This window comes from Electrona antarctica, assembly GCF_951216825.1.
Source record: "Electrona antarctica genome assembly, chromosome: 8".
NCBI classification, from domain to species: domain Eukaryota; kingdom Metazoa; phylum Chordata; class Actinopteri; order Myctophiformes; family Myctophidae; genus Electrona; species Electrona antarctica.
The window spans coordinates 12981791-13004830 of NC_136789.1; the positions used below are offsets into that span (position 1 = coordinate 12981791).

Sequence of the window (23040 nt, forward strand, 5' to 3'; positions counted from 1 at the left end):
GCCCGACCGATGCCAGATTTTGGGGACCAGTCCTGATTTTGGACAGGTCCGGATTATCAATGGAATTTACTGGAGCTTAAGCGCCAGGGCCAGCAGCTTGCAGGGCCCTGTATGAGACACATATTACAAATAGGTACAGCTGTTGCTTCCGTCGAAATCGTATTATAGGTCACCGCTTTCAATGTAACATGTAACGCAACAAAGGAACCACCGCTAGTGTTTTTGGTTGTCCATCAGTTTCTTAACCACTCTGTGGGGGGAGACTCAGAAAATGTTAAACTTTTTGTAAAGTTTGCCAATAATGAGAGGCCCAAAACAAAAGGTATGCCAGGTTGAAAGTGTTTTTAAAAATAGATATTCCGATACCGGCCAGACCGATATATTGGTCTGTCACTACTCGCAACCTCTGCCTGCAGCTGTAAGGTGAAGTGATGATCTTTAAAAAGTGCTCAAAGTACTGGGAGGTAAAGGCCAGCCAAAGACTATCAATTACATGGAGAGACTGTTGACTTTTTAATGGTTTTGGTGTTATACATACTTATTGGCTCTGTGATGGACAATGGGGTTTATATGCACTTGGAGGGCACAGATTGGCTGATTTAAGCAGAGCAAGGTGACTCTTTCTATATTTCATTTTTCCTGCATGTCTCGAGCCACTTTTGTTGTGAACCTTTCACGTTTATACAGTAGCTTGAGAGTATGTTTTGCACACTGTGTGTGTGTGTGTGTGTGTGTGTGTGTGTGTGTGTGTGTGTGTGTGTGTGTGTGTGTGTGTGTGTGTGTGTGTGTGTGTGTGTGTGTGTGTGTGTGTGTGTGTGTGTGTGTGTGTGTGTGTGTGTGTGTGTGTGTGTGTGTGCGCGTGTGCGTGTGCGAGTGTGTGTGAGTGAGTGAGTCCGTGTGTCCTAATCTCCGGCACCGTTAACCCAGTCGATGCCAAATCTTGCACACACACTCCCTGGATACCAACGATGAACCTCTGCCCCAAATTGTCCAGAAAGGCTTGTTATAGCGCCACCAGGAGGCCAACTTTTGAAAAACATATTTTTTGATTTGTACTCCTCCAGATTCTGTCCAAAAATCCCGCAAATCGTTACACACTATCTCTATAGTCATGTGTTCAAGATGGATCTGTCCGGCAAGGCGTAAGAAGAAATGGCACCCTTTTCACATTGGCCTATTATAGCGCCACCAGGAGGCCACAACCTGACCTGGCCTAGTTTTGTTTATTTTCTTTTTTTGGGGGGGGGGGCCTCAAGCTCCCAACGACTACTGCGAATACACATATAGGCCTGAAAGGGATTAATGTGGTGATGTGTTTATTCGTTGTCCTGCAGGTGGAGTCTCCGCTGGCTGTGGATGCGGTGTTGGGACAGTCGTCGTTCTCTGTCACAGATGAAAAGGTGTCCATCTCAGAGCTGCGTGTCCATGCCATATCTGGCCTGAGTCTGTCCCTCCAGCACAGCCCTGGAAACAGCCACACCATGGTGGCCAAGGCCTATGGGCTCCAGACACTCACCTCGCCCAAACAGGTTCGCTATTATTCAATTCATCATGTTGTGGAATGAAGAATGAAACGTCGGACCATTGCACACTTTAAACAATCCTTTGCTATGATACTCACTATTCATTAGCACTATTTGTTTTCGTCAGCTATGACTGATAACTGCTATTTGTACCAGCAGCTGTGGCGACTAAGAAAAACACAATTATTATTTGTCCTCGTTAAATTGATATAAAATATTGTCATACAATATATCATTTTGCCTGTCATACAACTGTATAACAGGAAAAATGATTCCTGTGAATGCTAAATATGTCAAATGACCTTTCCCTTCTAGTGGTTGATACATATTGTTAGGCTATAACTACCAAACATCCAGTATGTGTTGTGCACAGCTGCAAAAAGAATGGATTAGTCCGCCAGCCGACAGGCTTCTTTTGTTTAAAGTGGGACATTTGGTATATAGTCTTTTTTATTGGCCTAAAATATTGTCTATATACCCGTACATACATTCATGAATCCACTTGCTGACCGGCTGTCACTATTGGGCAATCTTTTTTATAGGGGTTTCTTGTGACCCTATCATTAACACCTTAAGTGTCCAAGTCGGAGTTCTCCGTCCAAGTTCAAGGTCACGGTCAAGTGCCCAACACGGAGATTAATAAACAAGACGGAGATTAATGAAAACAAAACCGTTCGCATCGCTCTAGAGCCTTGGAGCGCTTGTTGCCCGATCCGATGACGTGTCAAAAAGTGACACGTCATCGAAAATCTCCCCTGCCTGTTTAGCTGACGAAAACGAAAATCTTAAAACGATCATAACTCCCGATCTAAATCATCCCGTCTAATTCTGAAAAAAGATTCTGTGTTAGACGGCGCTCAGCGGTCCAGTCGCTAGTCGCGATAGATTTATTATTACCTCCCGTTGTTGTCGATCGACTCGATCGTTGGTGTGGCTAATGTTAGCTGCTACACAGACATGCACACAAGCTTCCGGTGCGCCGGTAAAAGTGGTCCGTGCGCTACAAATGATGGGCACCCTGGATGAAATGGATTAAATAGTTCCGGGCTTCTAAGGTGTTAACATCCTATGGCAGGCCAAAATGTCAAACTTTCCTTTTGCTTTAAGTAGCATGTGACATGTCAAACTAGGGGGTTTTCATGATTCTGAATCCATTCCAAGCATTAGTTATGCACAAAATGCACTCCTTGGGCTAAAAGCAGCCATAGCCATAGCCCAAATGTGCCCAAAATGTGCTGACCTCATCACATTTGTCATGACTTCTATGGCCGTTTTTAGCCCAAGGAGTGCATTTTGTGCATAACTAATGCTTGGAATGGATTCAGAATCATGAAAACCCCCTAGTTTGACATGTCACATGCTACTTAAAGCAAAAGGAAAGTTTGACATTTTTGACATTTTTGCCTGCCATAGGATGTTAATGAATAAAATAATTGCCCAATAGTGACAGCCGGTCAGCAAGTGGATTCATGAATGTATATATTATAGACAATATTTTAGGCCAATAAAAAAGACTATATACCAAATTTCCCACCCCATAACCCTGGCTGTCGGACTAGATTCATTTTCAACAGAATTATATCAATTTGATATGCATTTCACTGTCAATAATAATTTAGAATCTAGTTTCTCCTTAAGTGTCCTCACATATGAGATACCTATACCGTTGCCAGTGACCATCAAAGTTTAGGACAGACTTCCCAATCTACTGTAATTGGAGCGTTTCTGCTTTTCACCCTGGACAGACGTGGTTCTACTTGCCCCTGCATGCCTGCTGTGCTTCTCATTGCTTCCTAAAAGTAATTGGTGTCTCCCCGCAACTCTTTCTGCAGAGGAGTAAAATGTTTACTTACAGGAGAATCTACCGCAGGTTATGGTGCCACGCAAACAGCAAACTTTTTAATTTTCACATTTTTTGTCTGCCACTATTAATGAGTAAAACAGTGGATTAATATCGTTTCGGTCAGGTCCCCTCAGCTTCCAGACATTGTTTATTAGAGTGGACGGCAGTTTGAGTTGTTGTGTTGCACTATCCAAAATTGGTTTCTTTCTTTTATTTATTTTTATATCGAAGAATCTATCAGCATTGCATTGGTCCATATTTCTACGGTAAGCTGTTGGAACCGTCTCTGATTTACATTATTAAAATATAACTTTCAAGGCACACTGCATCACATGCACAAGCAAGAAGTGAGGAGACAGCGGAATTAGTTCCTTGTCTCTTCCTCTGTGCCTTGACAATGAGAGCTGAGGCTTTGTGGGGGCTATTCTCTATGGAAGTAATTGGTCAGTATTTCACGTAAATGGAAATGTGTATACACAGTGAAAACCTCAGTGTTCAATTATCCATTTGTATCTCCGAGAGTGTACAAGTGTAACCGAACGGGACCTTACAGGTCCATTTGGTTACATTTGTACACTCTCTGAGTTAAAAGAACATTGAGGCTTTTACAGTGCATGCGTTTTCTACACTACCATGCCCTTCCACTGGTCTTCCCTGCATGGCCAAACAACCACATCGAGCTTCCACGCGAGAGAAGTAGCATTTAATTCCAATTTTTCTTGCTCTCCGCTTCCCGGCCACCTTGAAATTTAATTATTGTAATGTATTGTCCTAAGTGCTCTCCAAGGCCTGGCCATAAAAGGCAGCCGAGCCCTCTGCCAGCGCAGATCTCACAAGAGTGCTGGAGCTATTTCAAGCTATTTGATTCTGTTTCGCAGGGAAACTTTCTAAATGTCCCCTATTACTCTAGAATGGAATGAAAGTCATAAAGAATATATGGGCGGAAGTTGACAGCCGAGAGTCTTTTTGTCCTATTTCCTTTCCAATTGACCAGGTCTAAAACCGCTGACTCCAATAAATACTCCCCAGATGAGTAGTTGAGTATTGTCATTATAACTCATTACGTTAACAATGACTTTCATGCCTCCTAGTGATTACTTTTGATGGCTGCTTAAATAAATAGCTAAATATATTATGCATTACTTCTCATAATGGAAATAGAAATGAATGCAAAGTTACCGTGAGAATCATATTTCTGCTGGAGTGTTATACATACATATTTTATAAGCCCAGCCATTTATGCTGAATTAATTTCCAGTTGCAGTAAAGTTCAAACTGAAGCCTGACAGGTAGCTGTGATGCTATTCTGCTCGATTTTACACATAGTGAAAATATGCACGTTAGATTCATTTAAAGTAAATGTGTGCTAACGGTTAAGTGGTGTGTCCCATACACCAACAGATTGCACACATCCTTATTTCTCAACATAATATTTTAAATATTTTGTCAGTGTCATACAACCTTATCTTTACTTTTTGTTTTTGTTTTTCCTGTGTCAGCCCTCGTTATATGCATTGAGCAGACTCGTAACGACAGGGAATGGGATGCAGTGTTCAATGTATTATTCAAATCATGCATATCAAACACTCCCTCATTCTGACACGCTGACATGGCAGAGCCCTGGCTCCAATCCAGGAATCCTTCTTGCACGCTGTCTCTCTTGGCAACTTGCTCAGAAACGAAAAGGCTACAGTATGTCATAGAGAGATCTGTTTCCCTGCATATAGTCAGTATTCCCAACAGGTGCAGTGTGAGCGGTTGAGTTTCTTTCGGGTTTTTTTTAGCAAGTTTTTGTGGACAAAAACAAAAGTAAAAAAAATCAGCCTTGTGGTGTTGATGGGAAGAACTCTTCTGACCCAGACAGAATCTGTCAGGCCACCCCGAGGCATGCAGGGCACATCCCCTGTTGCTTTCCCCGATGATGAGAGAGGGAAACACAACATGTGAGCGAGGCCATGATGACACACACACACACACACACACACACACATACTGGTTTTTGTGGTTTGTGGGGACCAACATTTTTTTCATCCCTCGTGGGGACCACCCTTTCTAAAGGTTATACAGCTATGAAAAAAATCAAGTATAACAACTATGGCTTTGTAAGCTTATACACGACTTTAAATATCAGAATTGATGAAGTAATTGCTGGACCATGCCATATGGGGACTTGTGAAAAATCTGGTTAACATGGTTGATGGGGACCTCATTTGAATATCATTTAAATAATTCACACAAGGTCCGCTCTAATGTGATTAATGGGGACCTTGCAACAAGTGTAATTACTAACTAGTAAAACGCCCTTAATGACTTAATACTAGTATTAAAATGTTATTGCCTTCTTTCATGTCCAATGAATTTGTAATTAAGTTATTAAGGTAACATACCATATGAATCCATTTGGGAAAATAATAATAATAATAATAATTCAAAACCATAACCAATTCAAAAATAGCTAAAACATAATTCAGTTTTCCAATAGCCAATCTACAAGCTCAAAACGCATCAAAGCACAACACATTTTGAGCTTGTAGACTGCTATTTTTGCTATTTTTGACAGTATATGCATTGTGACCCCCTGGAGTGACTGAAAATATAGTGGCCCTCTCCATCATCAAAGTTGCCCAACCCTGACATAGATAATGCACAATGTTGACATAAATAAATGACACATAAATTGTAGAACAACAATTTTTATTGTACAAGCGAACAAATTGGTACTAATATCCTGACTACGCCACCTCCCGCTTGTTGAGGGGGCAGGAGGAACCCCTAGAGTGTAAACTTTGACCAACTTCCCCTTTAACAGGAACAATGTACGAGAGGCATTTGTGGAAAATGTGACAACTTTATTTATATATAACTACACAGTATATATTAAAAGGTTAGGGCAATACATCAGTGAGGCAGATAAGATAATAAAGTGAAAAGTATATAATTAGCTCAAATACATTTGGGGAAAGAAAGGGGACAGGCCTAGCACGAAAAACAACTTGTGCAATACAACAATAAAATCAATAGAAAACATGCAGTGCAGGGGGTTAACAAATACACACCAATAAAACCCAAACCAATAAAAGACAGTCATACTAAATAGTAGATAGATAGTAGGTATTTAGAACACACTTTCAGTTCTGTGATATATGGGGACATTTAACACACTTTAAGCTAATGTGCATCACGGGGCCATATAAAAACACACACACAAACAAACAAACACACATCTTAAAACATGCATCTTGGGGACTCCGTGCTAAATGTGCATCATGGGGACGTCTTCTGAAGTTTCAATTATTTTGCCTTCAAGCTTGCATAAATACACACACACATCTTAAAACATGCATATTGGGTACCCCGTGCTAATGTGCATCATGGGGTCGTCTTCTGATTTCAATTATTCTGCCTATTATGTGATCTACAATATTTAGACTTTTAATGCCCTTTACATTAGGCTAATGTGCGTCACGGGGACATACATGCTGTTAGAGTTCTCAACGGGCCTGACAATAAAGCCTGGACCCGAACTGGTCCAACCCAAGGCTTGGCCCGGCCCGAAACATTACCATAATGTTAAGTCTGATAAGCCCCAGTAAAGGAAAAAACACCACCAGTTGGTTGCGGCTATGTTGTTAAATTTACATTATTATACCGAGTGAGTGTGTGAGAGAACGGACAGTCATACTAGACATTAGGACATTACACAACATCCTTGTAAGGTGTGCTCTCCCCATTTACCTTTTCAATGGAAGTGGATGTCTTGGCAACTGCTGGAGCCATGTGTGTCTGTTGGGGAGTCTCCAACCCCTGTTGCAGGCATGTCATTCAACATCTGTTTAGAATAAGATTCATTGAATATTTAAAAGAGTTAGGCATGTGAAAGTAGTGCACTTGACTATCAATGTTGAATGCACTTATTGGAAGTTGCTTTGGATAAAAGCGAGTTCGAAATAACTCATGTAAGATAATGTTAGTAGTATTACAACATCCTGATGTAGTCCAATATACCATTTTGTTACATAGTAGGTATTTAGAACACACTTTCAGTTCTGTGATATATGGGGACATTTAACACACTTTAAGCTAATGTGCATCACGGGGACATATAAATACACACACACAAACAAACACACACATATCTTAAAACATGCATCTTGGGGACTCCGTGCTAAATGTGCATCATGGGGACGTCTTCTGAAGTTTCAATTATTTTGCCTTCAAGCTTGCATAAATACACACATCTTAAAACATGCATATTGGGTACCCCGTGCTAATGTGCATCATGGGGACGTCTTCTGATGTTTCAATTATTCTGCCTATTATGTGATCTACAATATTTAGACTTTTAATGCCCTTTACATTAGGCTAATGTGCGTCACGGGGACATACATGCTGTTAGAGTTCTCAACGGGCCTGACAATAAAGCCTGGACCCGAACTGGTCCAACCCAAGGCTTGGCCCGGCCCGAAACATTACCATAATGTTAAGTCTGATAAGCCCCAGTAAAGGAAAAACCACCACCAGTTGGCTGCGGCTATGTTGTTAAATTTACATCATTATACCGAGTGAGTGTGTGAGAGAACGGACAGTCATACTAGACATTAGGACATTACACAACATCCTTGTAAGGTGTGCTCTCCCCATTTACCTTTTCAATGGAAGTGGATGTCTTGGCAACTGCTGGAGCCATGTGTGTCTGTGGGGGAGTCTCCACCCCCTGTTGCAGGCATGCCATTCAACATCTGTTTAGAATAAGATTCATTGAATATTTAAAAGAGTTAGGCATGTGAAAGTAGTGCACTTGACTATCAATGTTGAATGCACTTATTGGAAGTTGCTTTGGATAAAAGCGAGTTCGAAATAACTCATGTAAGATAATGTTACTAGTATTACAACATCCTGATGTAGTCCAATATACCATTTTGTTACATAGTAGGTATTTAGAACACACTTTCAGTTCTGTGATATATGGGGACATTTAACACACTTTAAGCTAATGTGCATCACGGGGACATATAAATACACACACACAAACAAACACACACATATCTTAAAACATGCATCTTGGGGACTCCGTGCTAAATGTGCATCATGGGGACGTCTTCTGAAGTTTCAATTATTTTGCCTTCAAGCTTGCATAAATACACACACACATCTTAAAACATGCATATTGGGTACCCCGTGCTAATGTGCATCATGGGGTCGTCTTCTGATGTTTCAATTATTCTGCCTATTATGTGATCTACAATATTTAGACTTTTAATGCCCTTTACATTAGGCTAATGTGCGTCACGGGGACATACATGCTGTTAGAGTTCTCAACGGGCCTGACAATAAAGCCTGGACCCGAACTGGTCCAACCCAAGGCTTGGCCCGGCCCGAAACATTACCATAATGTTAAGTCTGATAAGCCCCAGTAAAGGAAAAAACACCACCAGTTGGCTGCGGCTATGTTGTTAAATTTACATCATTATACCGAGTGAGTGTGTGAGAGAACGGACAGTCATACTAGACATTAGGACATTACACAACATCCTTGTAAGGTGTGCTCTCCCCATTTACCTTTTCAATGGAAGTGGATGTCTTGGCAACTGCTGGAGCCATGTGTGTCTGTGGGGGAGTCTCCACCCCCAGTTGCAGGCATGCCATTCAACATCTGTTTAGAATAAGATTCATTGAATATTTAAAAGAGTTAGGCATGTGAAAGTAGTGCACTTGACTATCAATGTTGAATGCACTTATTGGAAGTTGCTTTGGATAAAAGCGAGTTCGAAATAACTCATGTAAGATAATGTTACTAGTATTACAACATCCTGATGTAGTCCAATATACCATTTTGTAACATAGTAGGTATTTAGAACACACTTTCAGTTCTGTGATATATGGGGACATTTAACACACTTTAAGCTAATGTGCATCACGGGGACATATAAATACACACACACAAACAAACACACACATATCTTAAAACATGCATCTTGGGGACTCCGTGCTAAATGTGCATCATGGGGACGTCTTCTGAAGTTTCAATTATTTTGCCTTCAAGCTTGCATAAATACACACACACATCTTAAAACATGCATATTGGGTACCCCGTGCTAATGTGCATCATGGGGTCGTCTTCTGATGTTTCAATTATTCTGCCTATTATGTGATCTACAATATTTAGACTTTTAATGCCCTTTACATTAGGCTAATGTGCGTCACGGGGACATACATGCTGTTAGAGTTCTCAACGGGCCTGACAATAAAGCCTGGACCCGAACTGGTCCAACCCAAGGCTTGGCCCGGCCCGAAACATTACCATAATGTTAAGTCTGATAAGCCCCAGTAAAGGAAAAAACACCACCAGTTGGCTGCGGCTATGTTGTTAAATTTACATCATTATACCGAGTGAGTGTGTGAGAGAACGGACAGTCATACTAGACATTAGGACATTACACAACATCATTGTAAGGTGTGCTCTCCCCATTTACCTTTTCAATGGAAGTGGATGTCTTGGCAACTGCTGGAGCCATGTGTGTCTGTGGGGGAGTCTCCACCCCCTGTTGCAGGCATGCCATTCAACATCTGTTTAGAATAAGATTCATTGAATATTTAAAAGAGTTAGGCATGTGCAAGTAGTGCACTTGACTATCAATGTTGAATGCACTTATTGGAAGTTGCTTTGGATAAAAGCGAGTTCGAAATAACTCATGTAAGATAATGTTACTAGTATTACAACATCCTGATGTAGTCCAATATACCATTTTGTTACATAGTAGGTATTTAGAACACACTTTCAGTTCTGTGATATATGGGGACATTTAACACACTTTAAGCTAATGTGCATCACGGGGACATATAAATACACACACACAAACAAACACACACATATCTTAAAACATGCATCTTGGGGACTCCGTGCTAAATGTGCATCATGGGGACGTCTTCTGAAGTTTCAATTATTTTGCCTTCAAGCTTGCATAAATACACACACACATCTTAAAACATGCATATTGGGTACCCCGTGCTAATGTGCATCATGGGGTCGTCTTCTGATGTTTCAATTATTCTGCCTATTATGTGATCTACAATATTTAGACTTTTAATGCCCTTTACATTAGGCTAATGTGCGTCACGGGGACATACATGCTGTTAGAGTTCTCAACGGGCCTGACAATAAAGCCTGGACCCGAACTGGTCCAACCCAAGGCTTGGCCCGGCCCGAAACATTACCATAATGTTAAGTCTGATAAGCCCCAGTAAAGGAAAAAACACCACCAGTTGGCTGCGGCTATGTTGTTAAATTTACATCATTATACCGAGTGAGTGTGTGAGAGAACGGACAGTCATACTAGACATTAGGACATTACACAACATCCTTGTAAGGTGTGCTCTCCCCATTTACCTTTTCAATGGAAGTGGATGTCTTGGCAACTGCTGGAGCCATGTGTGTCTGTGGGGGAGTCTCCACCCCCAGTTGCAGGCATGCCATTCAACATCTGTTTAGAATAAGATTCATTGAATATTTAAAAGAGTTAGGCATGTGAAAGTAGTGCACTTGACTATCAATGTTGAATGCACTTATTGGAAGTTGCTTTGGATAAAAGCGAGTTCGAAATAACTCATGTAAGATAATGTTACTAGTATTACAACATCCTGATGTAGTCCAATATACCATTTTGTAACATAGTAGGTATTTAGAACACACTTTCAGTTCTGTGATATATGGGGACATTTAACACACTTTAAGCTAATGTGCATCACGGGGACATATAAATACACACACACAAACAAACACACACATATCTTAAAACATGCATCTTGGGGACTCCGTGCTAAATGTGCATCATGGGGACGTCTTCTGAAGTTTCAATTATTTTGCCTTCAAGCTTGCATAAATACACACACACATCTTAAAACATGCATATTGGGTACCCCGTGCTAATGTGCATCATGGGGTCGTCTTCTGATGTTTCAATTATTCTGCCTATTATGTGATCTACAATATTTAGACTTTTAATGCCCTTTACATTAGGCTAATGTGCGTCACGGGGACATACATGCTGTTAGAGTTCTCAACGGGCCTGACAATAAAGCCTGGACCCGAACTGGTCCAACCCAAGGCTTGGCCCGGCCCGAAACATTACCATAATGTTAAGTCTGATAAGCCCCAGTAAAGGAAAAAACACCACCAGTTGGCTGCGGCTATGTTGTTAAATTTACATCATTATACCGAGTGAGTGTGTGAGAGAACGGACAGTCATACTAGACATTAGGACATTACACAACATCATTGTAAGGTGTGCTCTCCCCATTTACCTTTTCAATGGAAGTGGATGTCTTGGCAACTGCTGGAGCCATGTGTGTCTGTGGGGGAGTCTCCACCCCCTGTTGCAGGCATGCCATTCAACATCTGTTTAGAATAAGATTCATTGAATATTTAAAAGAGTTAGGCATGTGCAAGTAGTGCACTTGACTATCAATGTTGAATGCACTTATTGGAAGTTGCTTTGGATAAAAGCGAGTTCGAAATAACTCATGTAAGATAATGTTACTAGTATTACAACATCCTGATGTAGTCCAATATACCATTTTGTTACATAGTAGGTATTTAGAACACACTTTCAGTTCTGTGATATATGGGGACATTTAACACACTTTAAGCTAATGTGCATCACGGGGACATATAAATACACACACACAAACAAACACACACATATCTTAAAACATGCATCTTGGGGACTCCGTGCTAAATGTGCATCATGGGGACGTCTTCTGAAGTTTAAATTATTTTGCCTTCAAGCTTGCATAAATACACACACACATCTTAAAACATGCATATTGGGTACCCCGTGCTAATGTGCATCATGGGGTCGTCTTCTGATGTTTCAATTATTCTGCCTATTATGTGATCTACAATATTTAGACTTTTAATGCCCTTTACATTAGGCTAATGTGCGTCACGGGGACATACATGCTGTTAGAGTTCTCAACGGGCCTGACAATAAAGCCTGGACCCGAACTGGTCCAACCCAAGGCTTGGCCCGGCCCGAAACATTACCATAATGTTAAGTCTGATAAGCCCCAGTAAAGGAAAAAACACCACCAGTTGGCTGCGGCTATGTTGTTAAATTTACATCATTATACCGAGTGAGTGTGTGAGAGAACGGACAGTCATACTAGACATTAGGACATTACACAACATCCTTGTAAGGTGTGCTCTCCCCATTTACCTTTTCAATGGAAGTGGATGTCTTGGCAACTGCTGGAGCCATGTGTGTCTGTGGGGGAGTCTCCACCCCCTGTTGCAGGCATGCCATTCAACATCTGTTTAGAATAAGATTCATTGAATATTTAAAAGAGTTAGGCATGTGAAAGTAGTGCACTTGACTATCAATGTTGAATGCACTTATTGGAAGTTGCTTTGGATAAAAGCGAGTTCGAAATAACTCATGTAAGATAATGTTACTAGTATTACAACATCCTGATGTAGTCCAATATACCATTTTGTTACATAGTAGGTATTTAGAACACACTTTCAGTTCTGTGATATATGGGGACATTTAACACACTTTAAGCTAATGTGCATCACGGGGACATATAAATACACACACACAAACAAACACACACATATCTTAAAACATGCATCTTGGGGACTCCGTGCTAAATGTGCATCATGGGGACGTCTTCTGAAGTTTCAATTATTTTGCCTTCAAGCTTGCATAAATACACACACACATCTTAAAACATGCATATTGGGTACCCCGTGCTAATGTGCATCATGGGGTCGTCTTCTGATGTTTCAATTATTCTGCCTATTATGTGATCTACAATATTTAGACTTTTAATGCCCTTTACATTAGGCTAATGTGCGTCACGGGGACATACATGCTGTTAGAGTTCTCAACGGGCCTGACAATAAAGCCTGGACCCGAACTGGTCCAACCCAAGGCTTGGCCCGGCCCGAAACATTACCATAATGTTAAGTCTGATAAGCCCCAGTAAAGGAAAAAACACCACCAGTTGGCTGCGGCTATGTTGTTAAATTTACATCATTATACCGAGTGAGTGTGTGAGAGAACGGACAGTCATACTAGACATTAGGACATTACACAACATCATTGTAAGGTGTGCTCTCCCCATTTACCTTTTCAATGGAAGTGGATGTCTTGGCAACTGCTGGAGCCATGTGTGTCTGTGGGGGAGTCTCCACCCCCTGTTGCAGGCATGCCATTCAACATCTGTTTAGAATAAGATTCATTGAATATTTAAAAGAGTTAGGCATGTGAAAGTAGTGCACTTGACTATCAATGTTGAATGCACTTATTGGAAGTTGCTTTGGATAAAAGCGAGTTCGAAATAACTCATGTAAGATAATGTTACTAGTATTACAACATCCTGATGTAGTCCAATATACCATTTGTTACATAGTAGGTATTTAGAACACACTTTCAGTTCTGTGATATATGGGGACATTTAACACACTTTAAGCTAATGTGCATCACAGGGACATATAAATACACACACACAAACAAACACACACATATCTTAAAACATGCATCTTGGGGACTCCGTGCTAAATGTGCATCATGGGGACGTCTTCTGAAGTTTAAATTATTTTGCCTTCAAGCTTGCATAAATACACACACACATCTTAAAACATGCATATTGGGTACCCCGTGCTAATGTGCATCATGGGGTCGTCTTCTGATGTTTCAATTATTCTGCCTATTATGTGATCTACAATATTTAGACTTTTAATGCCCTTTACATTAGGCTAATGTGCGTCACGGGGACATACATGCTGTTAGAGTTCTCAACGGGCCTGACAATAAAGCCTGGACCCGAACTGGTCTAACCCAAGGCTTGGCCCGGCCCGAAACATTACCATAATGTTAAGTCTGATAAGCCCCAGTAAAGGAAAAAACACCACCAGTTGGCTGCGGCTATGTTGTTAAATTTACATCATTATACCGAGTGAGTGTGTGAGAGAACGGACAGTCATACTAGACATTAGGACATTACACAACATCATTGTAAGGTGTGCTCTCCCCATTTACCTTTTCAATGGAAGTGGATGTCTTGGCAACTGCTGGAGCCATGTGTGTCTGTGGGGGAGTCTCCAACCCCTGTTGCAGGCATGCCATTCAACATCTGTTTAGAATAAGATTCATTGAATATTTAAAAGAGTTAGGCATGTGAAAGTAGTGCACTTGACTATCAATGTTGAATGTACTTATTGGAAGTTGCTTTGGATAAAAGCGAGTTTGAAATAACTCATGTAAGATAATGTTACTAGTATTACAACATCCTGATGTAGTCCAATATACCATTTTGTTACATAGTAGGTATTTAGAACACACTTTCAGTTCTGTGATATATGGGGACATTTAACACACTTTAAGCTAATGTGCATCACGGGGACATATAAATACACACACACAAACAAACACACACACATCTTAAAACATGCATCTTGGGGACTCCGTGCTAAATGTGCATCATGGGGACGTCTTCTGAAGTTTCAATATTTTGCCTTCAAGCTTGCATAAATACACACACACACACACATCTTAAAACATGCATATTGGGGACCCCGTGCTAATGTGCATCATGGGGTCGTCTTCTGATGTTTCAATTATTCTGCCTATTATGTGATCTACAATATTTAGACTTTTAATGCCCTTTACTTTAGGCTAATGTGCGTCACGGGGACATACATGCTGTTAGAGTTCTCAACGGGCCTGACAATTAAAGCCTGGACCCGAACTGGTAAAACAAAGGCTTAGCCCGGCCCGAAACATTACTATAATGTTAAGTCTGATAAGCCCCAGTAAAGGAAAAAACACCACCAGTTGGCTGCAGCTATGTTGTTAAATTGAAATAATTATACCGAGTGAGTGTGTGAGAGAACGGACAGTCATACTAAATAGTAGATAGATTGTAGGTATTTAGAACACACTTTCAGTTTTGTGATATATGGGGACATTTAACACACTTTAGGCTAATGTGCATCACGGGGACATATAAATACACACACAAACCAACACACACACACATCTTAAAACATGCATCTTGGGGACTCCGTGCTAAATGTGCATCACGGGGACGTCTTCTGAAGTTTCAATTATTTTGCCTTCAAGCTTGCATAAATACACACACACACACACACACATCTTAAAACATGCATATTGGGGACCCCGTGCTAATGTGCATCATGGGGTCGTCTTCTGATGTTTCAATTATTCTGCCTATTATGTGATCTACAATATTTAGACTTTTAATGCCCTTTACTTTAGGCTAATGTGCGTCACGGGGACATACATGCTGTTAGAGTTCTCAACGGGCCTGACAATAAAGCCTGGACCCGAACTGGTCCAACCCAAGACTTGGCCCGGCCCGAAACATTACCATAACGTTAAGTCTGATAAGCCCCAGTAAAGGAAAAAACACCACCAGTTGGCTGCGGCTATGTTGTTAAATTTACATCATTATACCGAGTGAGTGTGTGAGAGAACGGACAGTCATACTAGACATTAGGACATTACACAACATCCTTGTAAGGTGTGCTCTCCCCATTTACCTTTTCAATGGAAGTGGATGTCTTGGCAACTGCTGGAGCCATGTGTGTCTGTGGGGGAGTCTCCACCCCCTGTTGCAGGCATGTCATTCAACATCTGTTTAGAATAAGATTCATTGAATATTTAAAAGAGTTAGGCATGTGAAAGTAGTGCACTTGACTATCAATGTTGAATGCACTTATTGGAAGTTGCTTTGGATAAAAGCGAGTTCGAAATAACTCATGTAAGATAATGTTACTAGTATTACAACATCCTGATGTAGTCCAATATACCATTTTGTTACATAGTAGGTATTTAGAACACACTTTCAGTTCTGTGATATATGGGGACCTTTAACACACTTTAAGCTAATGTGCATCACGGGGACATATAAATACATACACACAAACAAACACACACACACATCTTAAAACATGCATCTTGGGGACTCCGTGCTAAATGTGTATCATGGGGACATCTTCTGAAGTTTCAATATTTTGCCTTCAAGCTTGCATAAATACACACACACACACACACACACATCTTAAAACATGCATATTGGGGACCCCGTGCTAACGTGCATCATGGGGTCGTCTTCTGATGTTTCAATTATTCTGCCTATTATGTGATCTACAATATTTAGACTTTTAATGCCCTTTACTTTAGGCTAATGTGCGTCACGGGGACATACATGCTGTTCGAGTTCTCAACGGTCCTGACAATTAAAGCCTGGACCCGAACTGGTCAAACCCAAGGCTTAGCCCGGCCCGAAACATTACCATAATGTTAAGTCTGATAAGCCCCAGTAAAGGAAAAAACACCACCAGTTGGCTGCGGCTATGTTGTTAAATTGACATAATTATACAGAGTGAGTGTGTGAGAGAACGGACAGTCATACTAAATAGTAGATAGATAGTAGGTATTTAGAACACACTTTCAGTTTTGTGATATATGGGGACATTTAACACACTTTAAGCTAATGTGCATCACGGGGACATATAAATACACACACAAACAAACACACACACACATCTTAAAACATGCATCTTGGGGACTCCGTGCTAAATGTGCATCACGGGGACGTCTTCTGAAGTTTCAATTATTTTGCCTTCAAGCTTGCATAAATACACACACACACACACATCTTAAAACATGCATATTGGGGACCCCGTGCTAATGTGCATCATGGGGACGTCTTCTAATGTTTCAATTATTCTGCCTATTACCATTTTCTTTAATATCACATCATTGCAGAGTCACTGGCTGCACTGCTACAGTGCTACACAGAAAGACAGCAGCTAAAGGAAGCTAATGCTACAACACTACAAACTGGACCAAACTCAACATATATACTTTATACAGTAGAAAGTCCTAACACAAAAACGAAATTCTATACCCATTCTGACTATTTTCACAGAAAATAATAGCAAAAAAAACGTTTCAGGAGCCCACATTGGATTACATTACATGAAATTACCACCAAACAACATCATCCTTATATCTGAAGCTAAACTGAAGCTAAGTATCTTAACTTCATCACAAAATTATTTGTGTTACAAAACAGTAGTTTTAAGGTCATTACTAACCTGAAAGTACAGGAAAAGCAATCCCTCTAACTGATCTAAACTGTCTTCAGCCCATGTGAGCCATTTGAGCTAACTTAGCTAACTGAGCTAGCTTAATAATCAGAGCTAATTCACAAAATGTTTTGAGCTAACTTAGCTAACTGAGCTATCTTAATAATCAGAGCTAATTCACAAAATGTTATGGTCAAATACTGGTTATAGTGATCTTTCAAATATCTGTGGTTGAGCACTGTTTTTATTAATTGTTCATTCAGAAAAAAATAGCTTACCTTGTGTTTTGCTTTTGCTTCCATCTTCACTGCCTTGTTCTGGAATCTCCTGTTCTGTTAACACTCAATTTGATGGTATAATCCCTCCTTGTGGGGAACAGGGTGGGTGGGGCCACATAATGATGTGGGTGCGGCCACAAAAGTGTGTGTGAGAATGTAATGAGTGCAATAGCAGCTAAAACCCTTAGGGGGAGATACTGAGCACCACTTACACACACACGATGATCAAAAAACGTCCCTTATGGGCCAAGGCTAAAAACCTCACAGGCACATATAAAGCATCTCCTGGGTTGGTTTTTTAACGGTTTCCCTCATGGGGACTAGGTTTTTTGTCCCCATACCGTAACTGGTCCCCATGACGTGACTGTGTAAACAGATTTGTGTCCCCACAAAGATATAAAAACCAGTGCACACACACACACACACACACACACACACACACACACACACACACACACACACACACACACACACACACACACACACACACACACACAACATCACAGATCCTGAGTGGAACATTGTGCATTTAGAGCCATGTGCCGGGCAGTACCGCTGCGGTGTTGTACACGGCGGGACAACACCGCTCGCTTTAAAGTGGTGCACCGCTGTGCTCGTCAGTGCGCTGCGTGCCTGTTTGGGCTTGCGTGCTAAGTACATTGTTCTGATGTTCAGGGATGCTTCAGGGATTGGCAGAACTTCAAAGGCCATTAATCAAATCAAATCAGAGGCCGGGGCGTGACAAGAGAACATCTCATCCACTCAGATATTCTCCCTTAGAGATATATACACAAGTCTGGATCGTGGCTGTTTTATAGCCCAAATAGTTTTTTTTCTTCTGTTGTTGTATTTTGTGATTTTAATATGCTTTGTTGACTTTCATAGGGCTGTTTGCAATATCTTAAAATAACCTAATGCTAAGTTGCTAACAGCCAGTGTAAAAAAATAAATAAGTAAGCATTTAAGCCCTACATTTTTCCAATAAAAAAATAAATGTACACAATTCAACCTTGCTCAACAGCCACATCTCTGTCTTTGCTTTGACAGGAGGCCAGTTTGTCCATATGGATGTACTACACTGACAGCACAGCAGCCCCGCTGAGCTACTTCGACCCCAAGGACTACAATCTCAATGCCTCCACGTCCGATGACAAGATCGCGTCGGTCTCCCAGGAGCCCCAGCAGCGCTGGCCCGTGGTGGTGGCAGAGGGCGAAGGGTCCGGCGAGCTGGTGCGAGTCGAGATGACCATATGCGAGGCCTGCCAGAAGACCAAGCGCAAGAGCATCATCGCGTCAGCCGGCGTCTACGTGAAGGTCCGCTTTGGCCCGGAGGATGACTCCGAGGAGGAGGTGAACACAGAGGGCGAGGGTGATCCAGCCGCCCCCACCAGGCGGCCCGTCGTCGACTCAAACGTCGGAGGCCGCATCTACGAGACGTCGAACGAGCAGCCCGCCAGCGTCCCCATAGACTACACCAACTTCCCCACCGTCAGCAACCAGGATAGGCCCACCGAGGGCGAGGAGGAGGAGGAGGAGGAGGAGGACGATGACTATGTCCACTCGCCTCGCAATATGACCGACCTGGAGATCGGCATGTATGCACTGCTGGGCGTCTTCTGCCTGGCCATCTTGGTGTTCCTCATCAACTGCATCGTCTTTGTGCTCAAGTACCGCCACAAGAGGATCCCCCCGGAGGGCCAGGCCAACATGGACCACTCCCACCACTGGGTGTTCCTGGGAAACGGCCAGCCGCTGAGGGCACAGAGCGACCTCTCACCACAGCAGGTGGAGAGCCCCAGCAACGCCCTGGAGGCCGGACAGACGTGTTGCCACGGCGACCACCACAGCAGCGGCAGCTCCCAGACCAGTGTTCAGAGCCAGGTCCACGGGCGGGGTGACGGCAGCTCAGGGGGCTCAACTAAAGAGAACGGCGAGGAGGCCAGTTCACCCACCTCCAAGCGCAAGAGGGTCAAGTTCACCACCTTCACCACGCTGCCAACAGAGGACATGCCCTACAACTCCATCCCCATAGCGGACGAAGAGGACATTCAGTGGGTCTGCCAGGACATGGGATTTCAAGACCCCGAGGAACTGCACGATTACATGCGCAGAATAAAAGAAATAGCCTGAGACCAAGAGCACGAGAGGCGCGCTGCCTTCGGCTTTCTAAAAGAAACGTTCCTTTCTATTTTTCTCTCTTTCACTCGAGTGAAAGAAAATTTTTCACAAAAATATAAAAGAATAAGGCCAGCTATTGGTTGTGGTTAGGGTTCGTTTCATTACTGTTTGCACAGTGCTCCCCAAGCCACCCCCCCCCCCCCCCCCCCCGCCCCGCCCCGCCCCACTCACACTATTTAGAACACAAGGACATTATAGGCCAGAAGACCCCAATCTGAACTGACAGACGAATGATGCGTTTGGATTGGAAGCACTGTGCTATGGCCTCTCATTGGAAGCACTGTGCTATGGCCTCTCATTGGAAGCACTGTGCTATCTGCTATGGCCTCTCATGAAAAGTGCTGCTTTCGGGGCAATGACATGGCAAGCCTGATATGGACAGGTGTATGGAAGGAATCTGGTTGGTGGTTATGGCCCCGTTTTACCACTATATTAAAACTCCATACCAAGAGACCTTTGATGAACACATTTCTGTCAGAGGGTCTTTGTGGAAGCTACTATATTATGAAATCATTTTTGGTTTTGCCAAAGAAGGGAACGCATTCTTTTCAGTGGCAAAAAAAAACTTTCCTCATTGTCGTTCTTGGTGCAGCACACTCAATGATTTGTATTCAAATTCATTCCTGACATTTTTCTACATTTCATAGGTGGACAAAAGCAGTGCCCTACTACTATTTCATCTGGTCCTAAGCAAATGTAATGCCTTATACAAAATGGTCACGGTTCACAGCTTGTATAATTTCTGACACCCTGTTTTCTCCCTGTGGCTGGAGACAGTGTAGTAAGAGCAACTAGTTAACATACTACCGCTGATTTCATGTGGTATGAAAAGAGAGGAGCTTGCATATTCTAAGGAGCTCCGACATTGTTTGCATGCAAGGGGATCTTGAGGCACAATCAGAATCAGTTTCCAAATTTAATGTTTGTATTGTAATTATGTAATCATTAATACACTCATTACTAAATTGCATATGTTATCATGCATTACGTGCATGCCATGTCAGGCCGAAATGCATACAGGCCCTCCTAGTATACAGTATGTATTCATCATATGCAGCTGAAGTTGCATATCAACTAGTAGCTCACGTCAAGTTAAACTGTAGCTATAGATGTTGAGGGCTTGGACCATCAAGCAGTCAGATGGAGGCTCCCCTTGGTACACAAAGTATTGAGCTGTTAGCTTTTTAACAAAATTGTATGGGATTTGGCACTGCTATGTATCTTTTATTCATCTTTTTTATGATTTATTTTTCCCCAACAAGCTTGGCTGGCCTTCAGCCTAATGGCGTCTGGCAAGGTCATAAAGGGGAATGCAGATGGACGCGTGCCCACGCCGTACCCAGTGTCCTTAAGGTCATAAAGGGGAATGCAGATGGACGCGTGCCCACGCCGTACCCAGTGTCCTTTAGGTCATAAAGGGGAATGCAGATGGACGCGTGCCCACGCCGTACCCAGTGTCCTTTAGGTCATAAAGGGGAATGCAGATGGACGCGTGCCCACGCCGTACCCAGTGTCCTTTAGGTCATAAAGGGGAATGCAGATGGACGCGTGCCCACGCCGTACCCAGTGTCCTTTAGGTCATAAAGGGGAATGCAGATGGACGCGTGCCCACGCCGTACCCAGTGTCCTTTAGGTCATAAAGGGGAATGCAGATGGATGCGTGCCCACGCCGTACCCAGTGTCCTTTAGGTCATAAAGGGGAATGCAGATGGACGCGTGCCCACGCCGTACCCAGTGTCCTTTAGGTCATAAAGGGGAATGCAGATGGACGCGCGCCCACGCCGTACCCAGTGTCCTTTAGGTCATAAAGGGGAATGCAGATGGATGCGTGCCCACGCCGTACCCAGTGTCCTTTAGGTCATAAAGGGGAATGCAGATGGACGCGTGCCCACGCCGTACCCAGTGTCCTTTAGGTCATAAAGGGGAATGCAGATGGACGCGTGCCCACGCCGTACCCAGTGTCCTTTTAGGTCATAAAGGGGAATGCAGATGGACGCGTGCCCACACCGTACCCAGTGTCCTTTAGGTCATAAAGGGGAATGCAGATGGACGCGTGCCCACGCCGTACCCAGTGTCCTTTAGGTCATAAAGGGGAATGCAGATGGATGCGTGCCCACGCCATACCCAGTGTCCTTTAGGTCATAAAGGGGAATGCAGATGGACGCGTGCCCACGCCGTACCCAGTGTCCTTTAGGTCATAAAGGGGAATGCAGATGGACGCGTGCCCACGCCGTACCCAGTGTCCTTTTCAATACTGCAGGAAGGGGCTCACATGTACCCGACATGATTGCCTAGATAAAACCAGTCACTTCATCATCTCTTAAATCATGACGATCCCTTGTGTCATGCTGTGTTTTTGTTGTCTCCGTTCAGGTCAGTCTGAGCTCGGAGGTCAGAAAGATGCTTTGTCAGAAGTGGATCAGAGAGGCGGGACCAAAAGCCTTGTACTCTAATGCTAAATAATTATACACTGTATGTACAAGTACTGTATGAATCAGGCTTTAGAGGAATCAGTGGTACGGTAATACTACTGAGACAAGAAGCTCTTCAGATGCTGTGGTTGTGGTTGTGATGCCATGAGAATAATGTTTTGAATATCTCAGGACTCTGACTTGGTAAACCGAAATCCTAAGTTTGACAGTGTGGGGTTTTTGGTTTTGCACAAATCAGAATGATGATGACGCTCAGCAAATGGGTAGGGTTTGTTGGTGGGAATGTGCAAACGAGATGAATGTTGAGTTGAGCTTTTAAAGGTCCACCAATTCTGGTTTAACCCATTCAGGACTGACGTCGAAAAAAAAAAAAAAAGTTTTCTAAATCATGACAATTTTCTGAAAGATTTTAGGCAGATTTTAACGATTTTTAAAAAATGGCAGACCTACAAGTTCATAGCGCGCCACTCGGTGGCGCGCTATGAGCTTGTAGATCTGCTATTTTTCAATAGCTAAATTATAACATAATGTTTAAAACACCAAAAGGGGTTCCCGCTCAAAATGGGTTAAACTACATTTTAAACTGCAAATGACAGAGAAGTAAATTAGTACACATACAAAGGAGCTGTCACAATTTCACCATAACTGAGTAAATTATTACTGGCCT

The 23040-nt window shown here is 42.5% G+C and overlaps 1 protein-coding gene across 1 annotated transcript in view; it reads left to right on the top strand.

The window, feature by feature from the left end:
• The window catches only part of tmem132e (transmembrane protein 132E), a 472661-nt gene extending 451001 nt beyond the window's left edge, over positions 1–21660 (top strand). The window contains exons 9-10 of the mRNA XM_079507332.1: positions 1335–1529; positions 18811–21660. Coding sequence (XP_079363458.1) covers positions 1335–1529; positions 18811–19893 — 1278 coding nt within the window. The 3' untranslated portion in view covers positions 19894–21660. The remainder of the gene's footprint in view (positions 1–1334; positions 1530–18810) is intronic.
• Positions 21661–23040: the final 1380 nt, after the last annotated feature.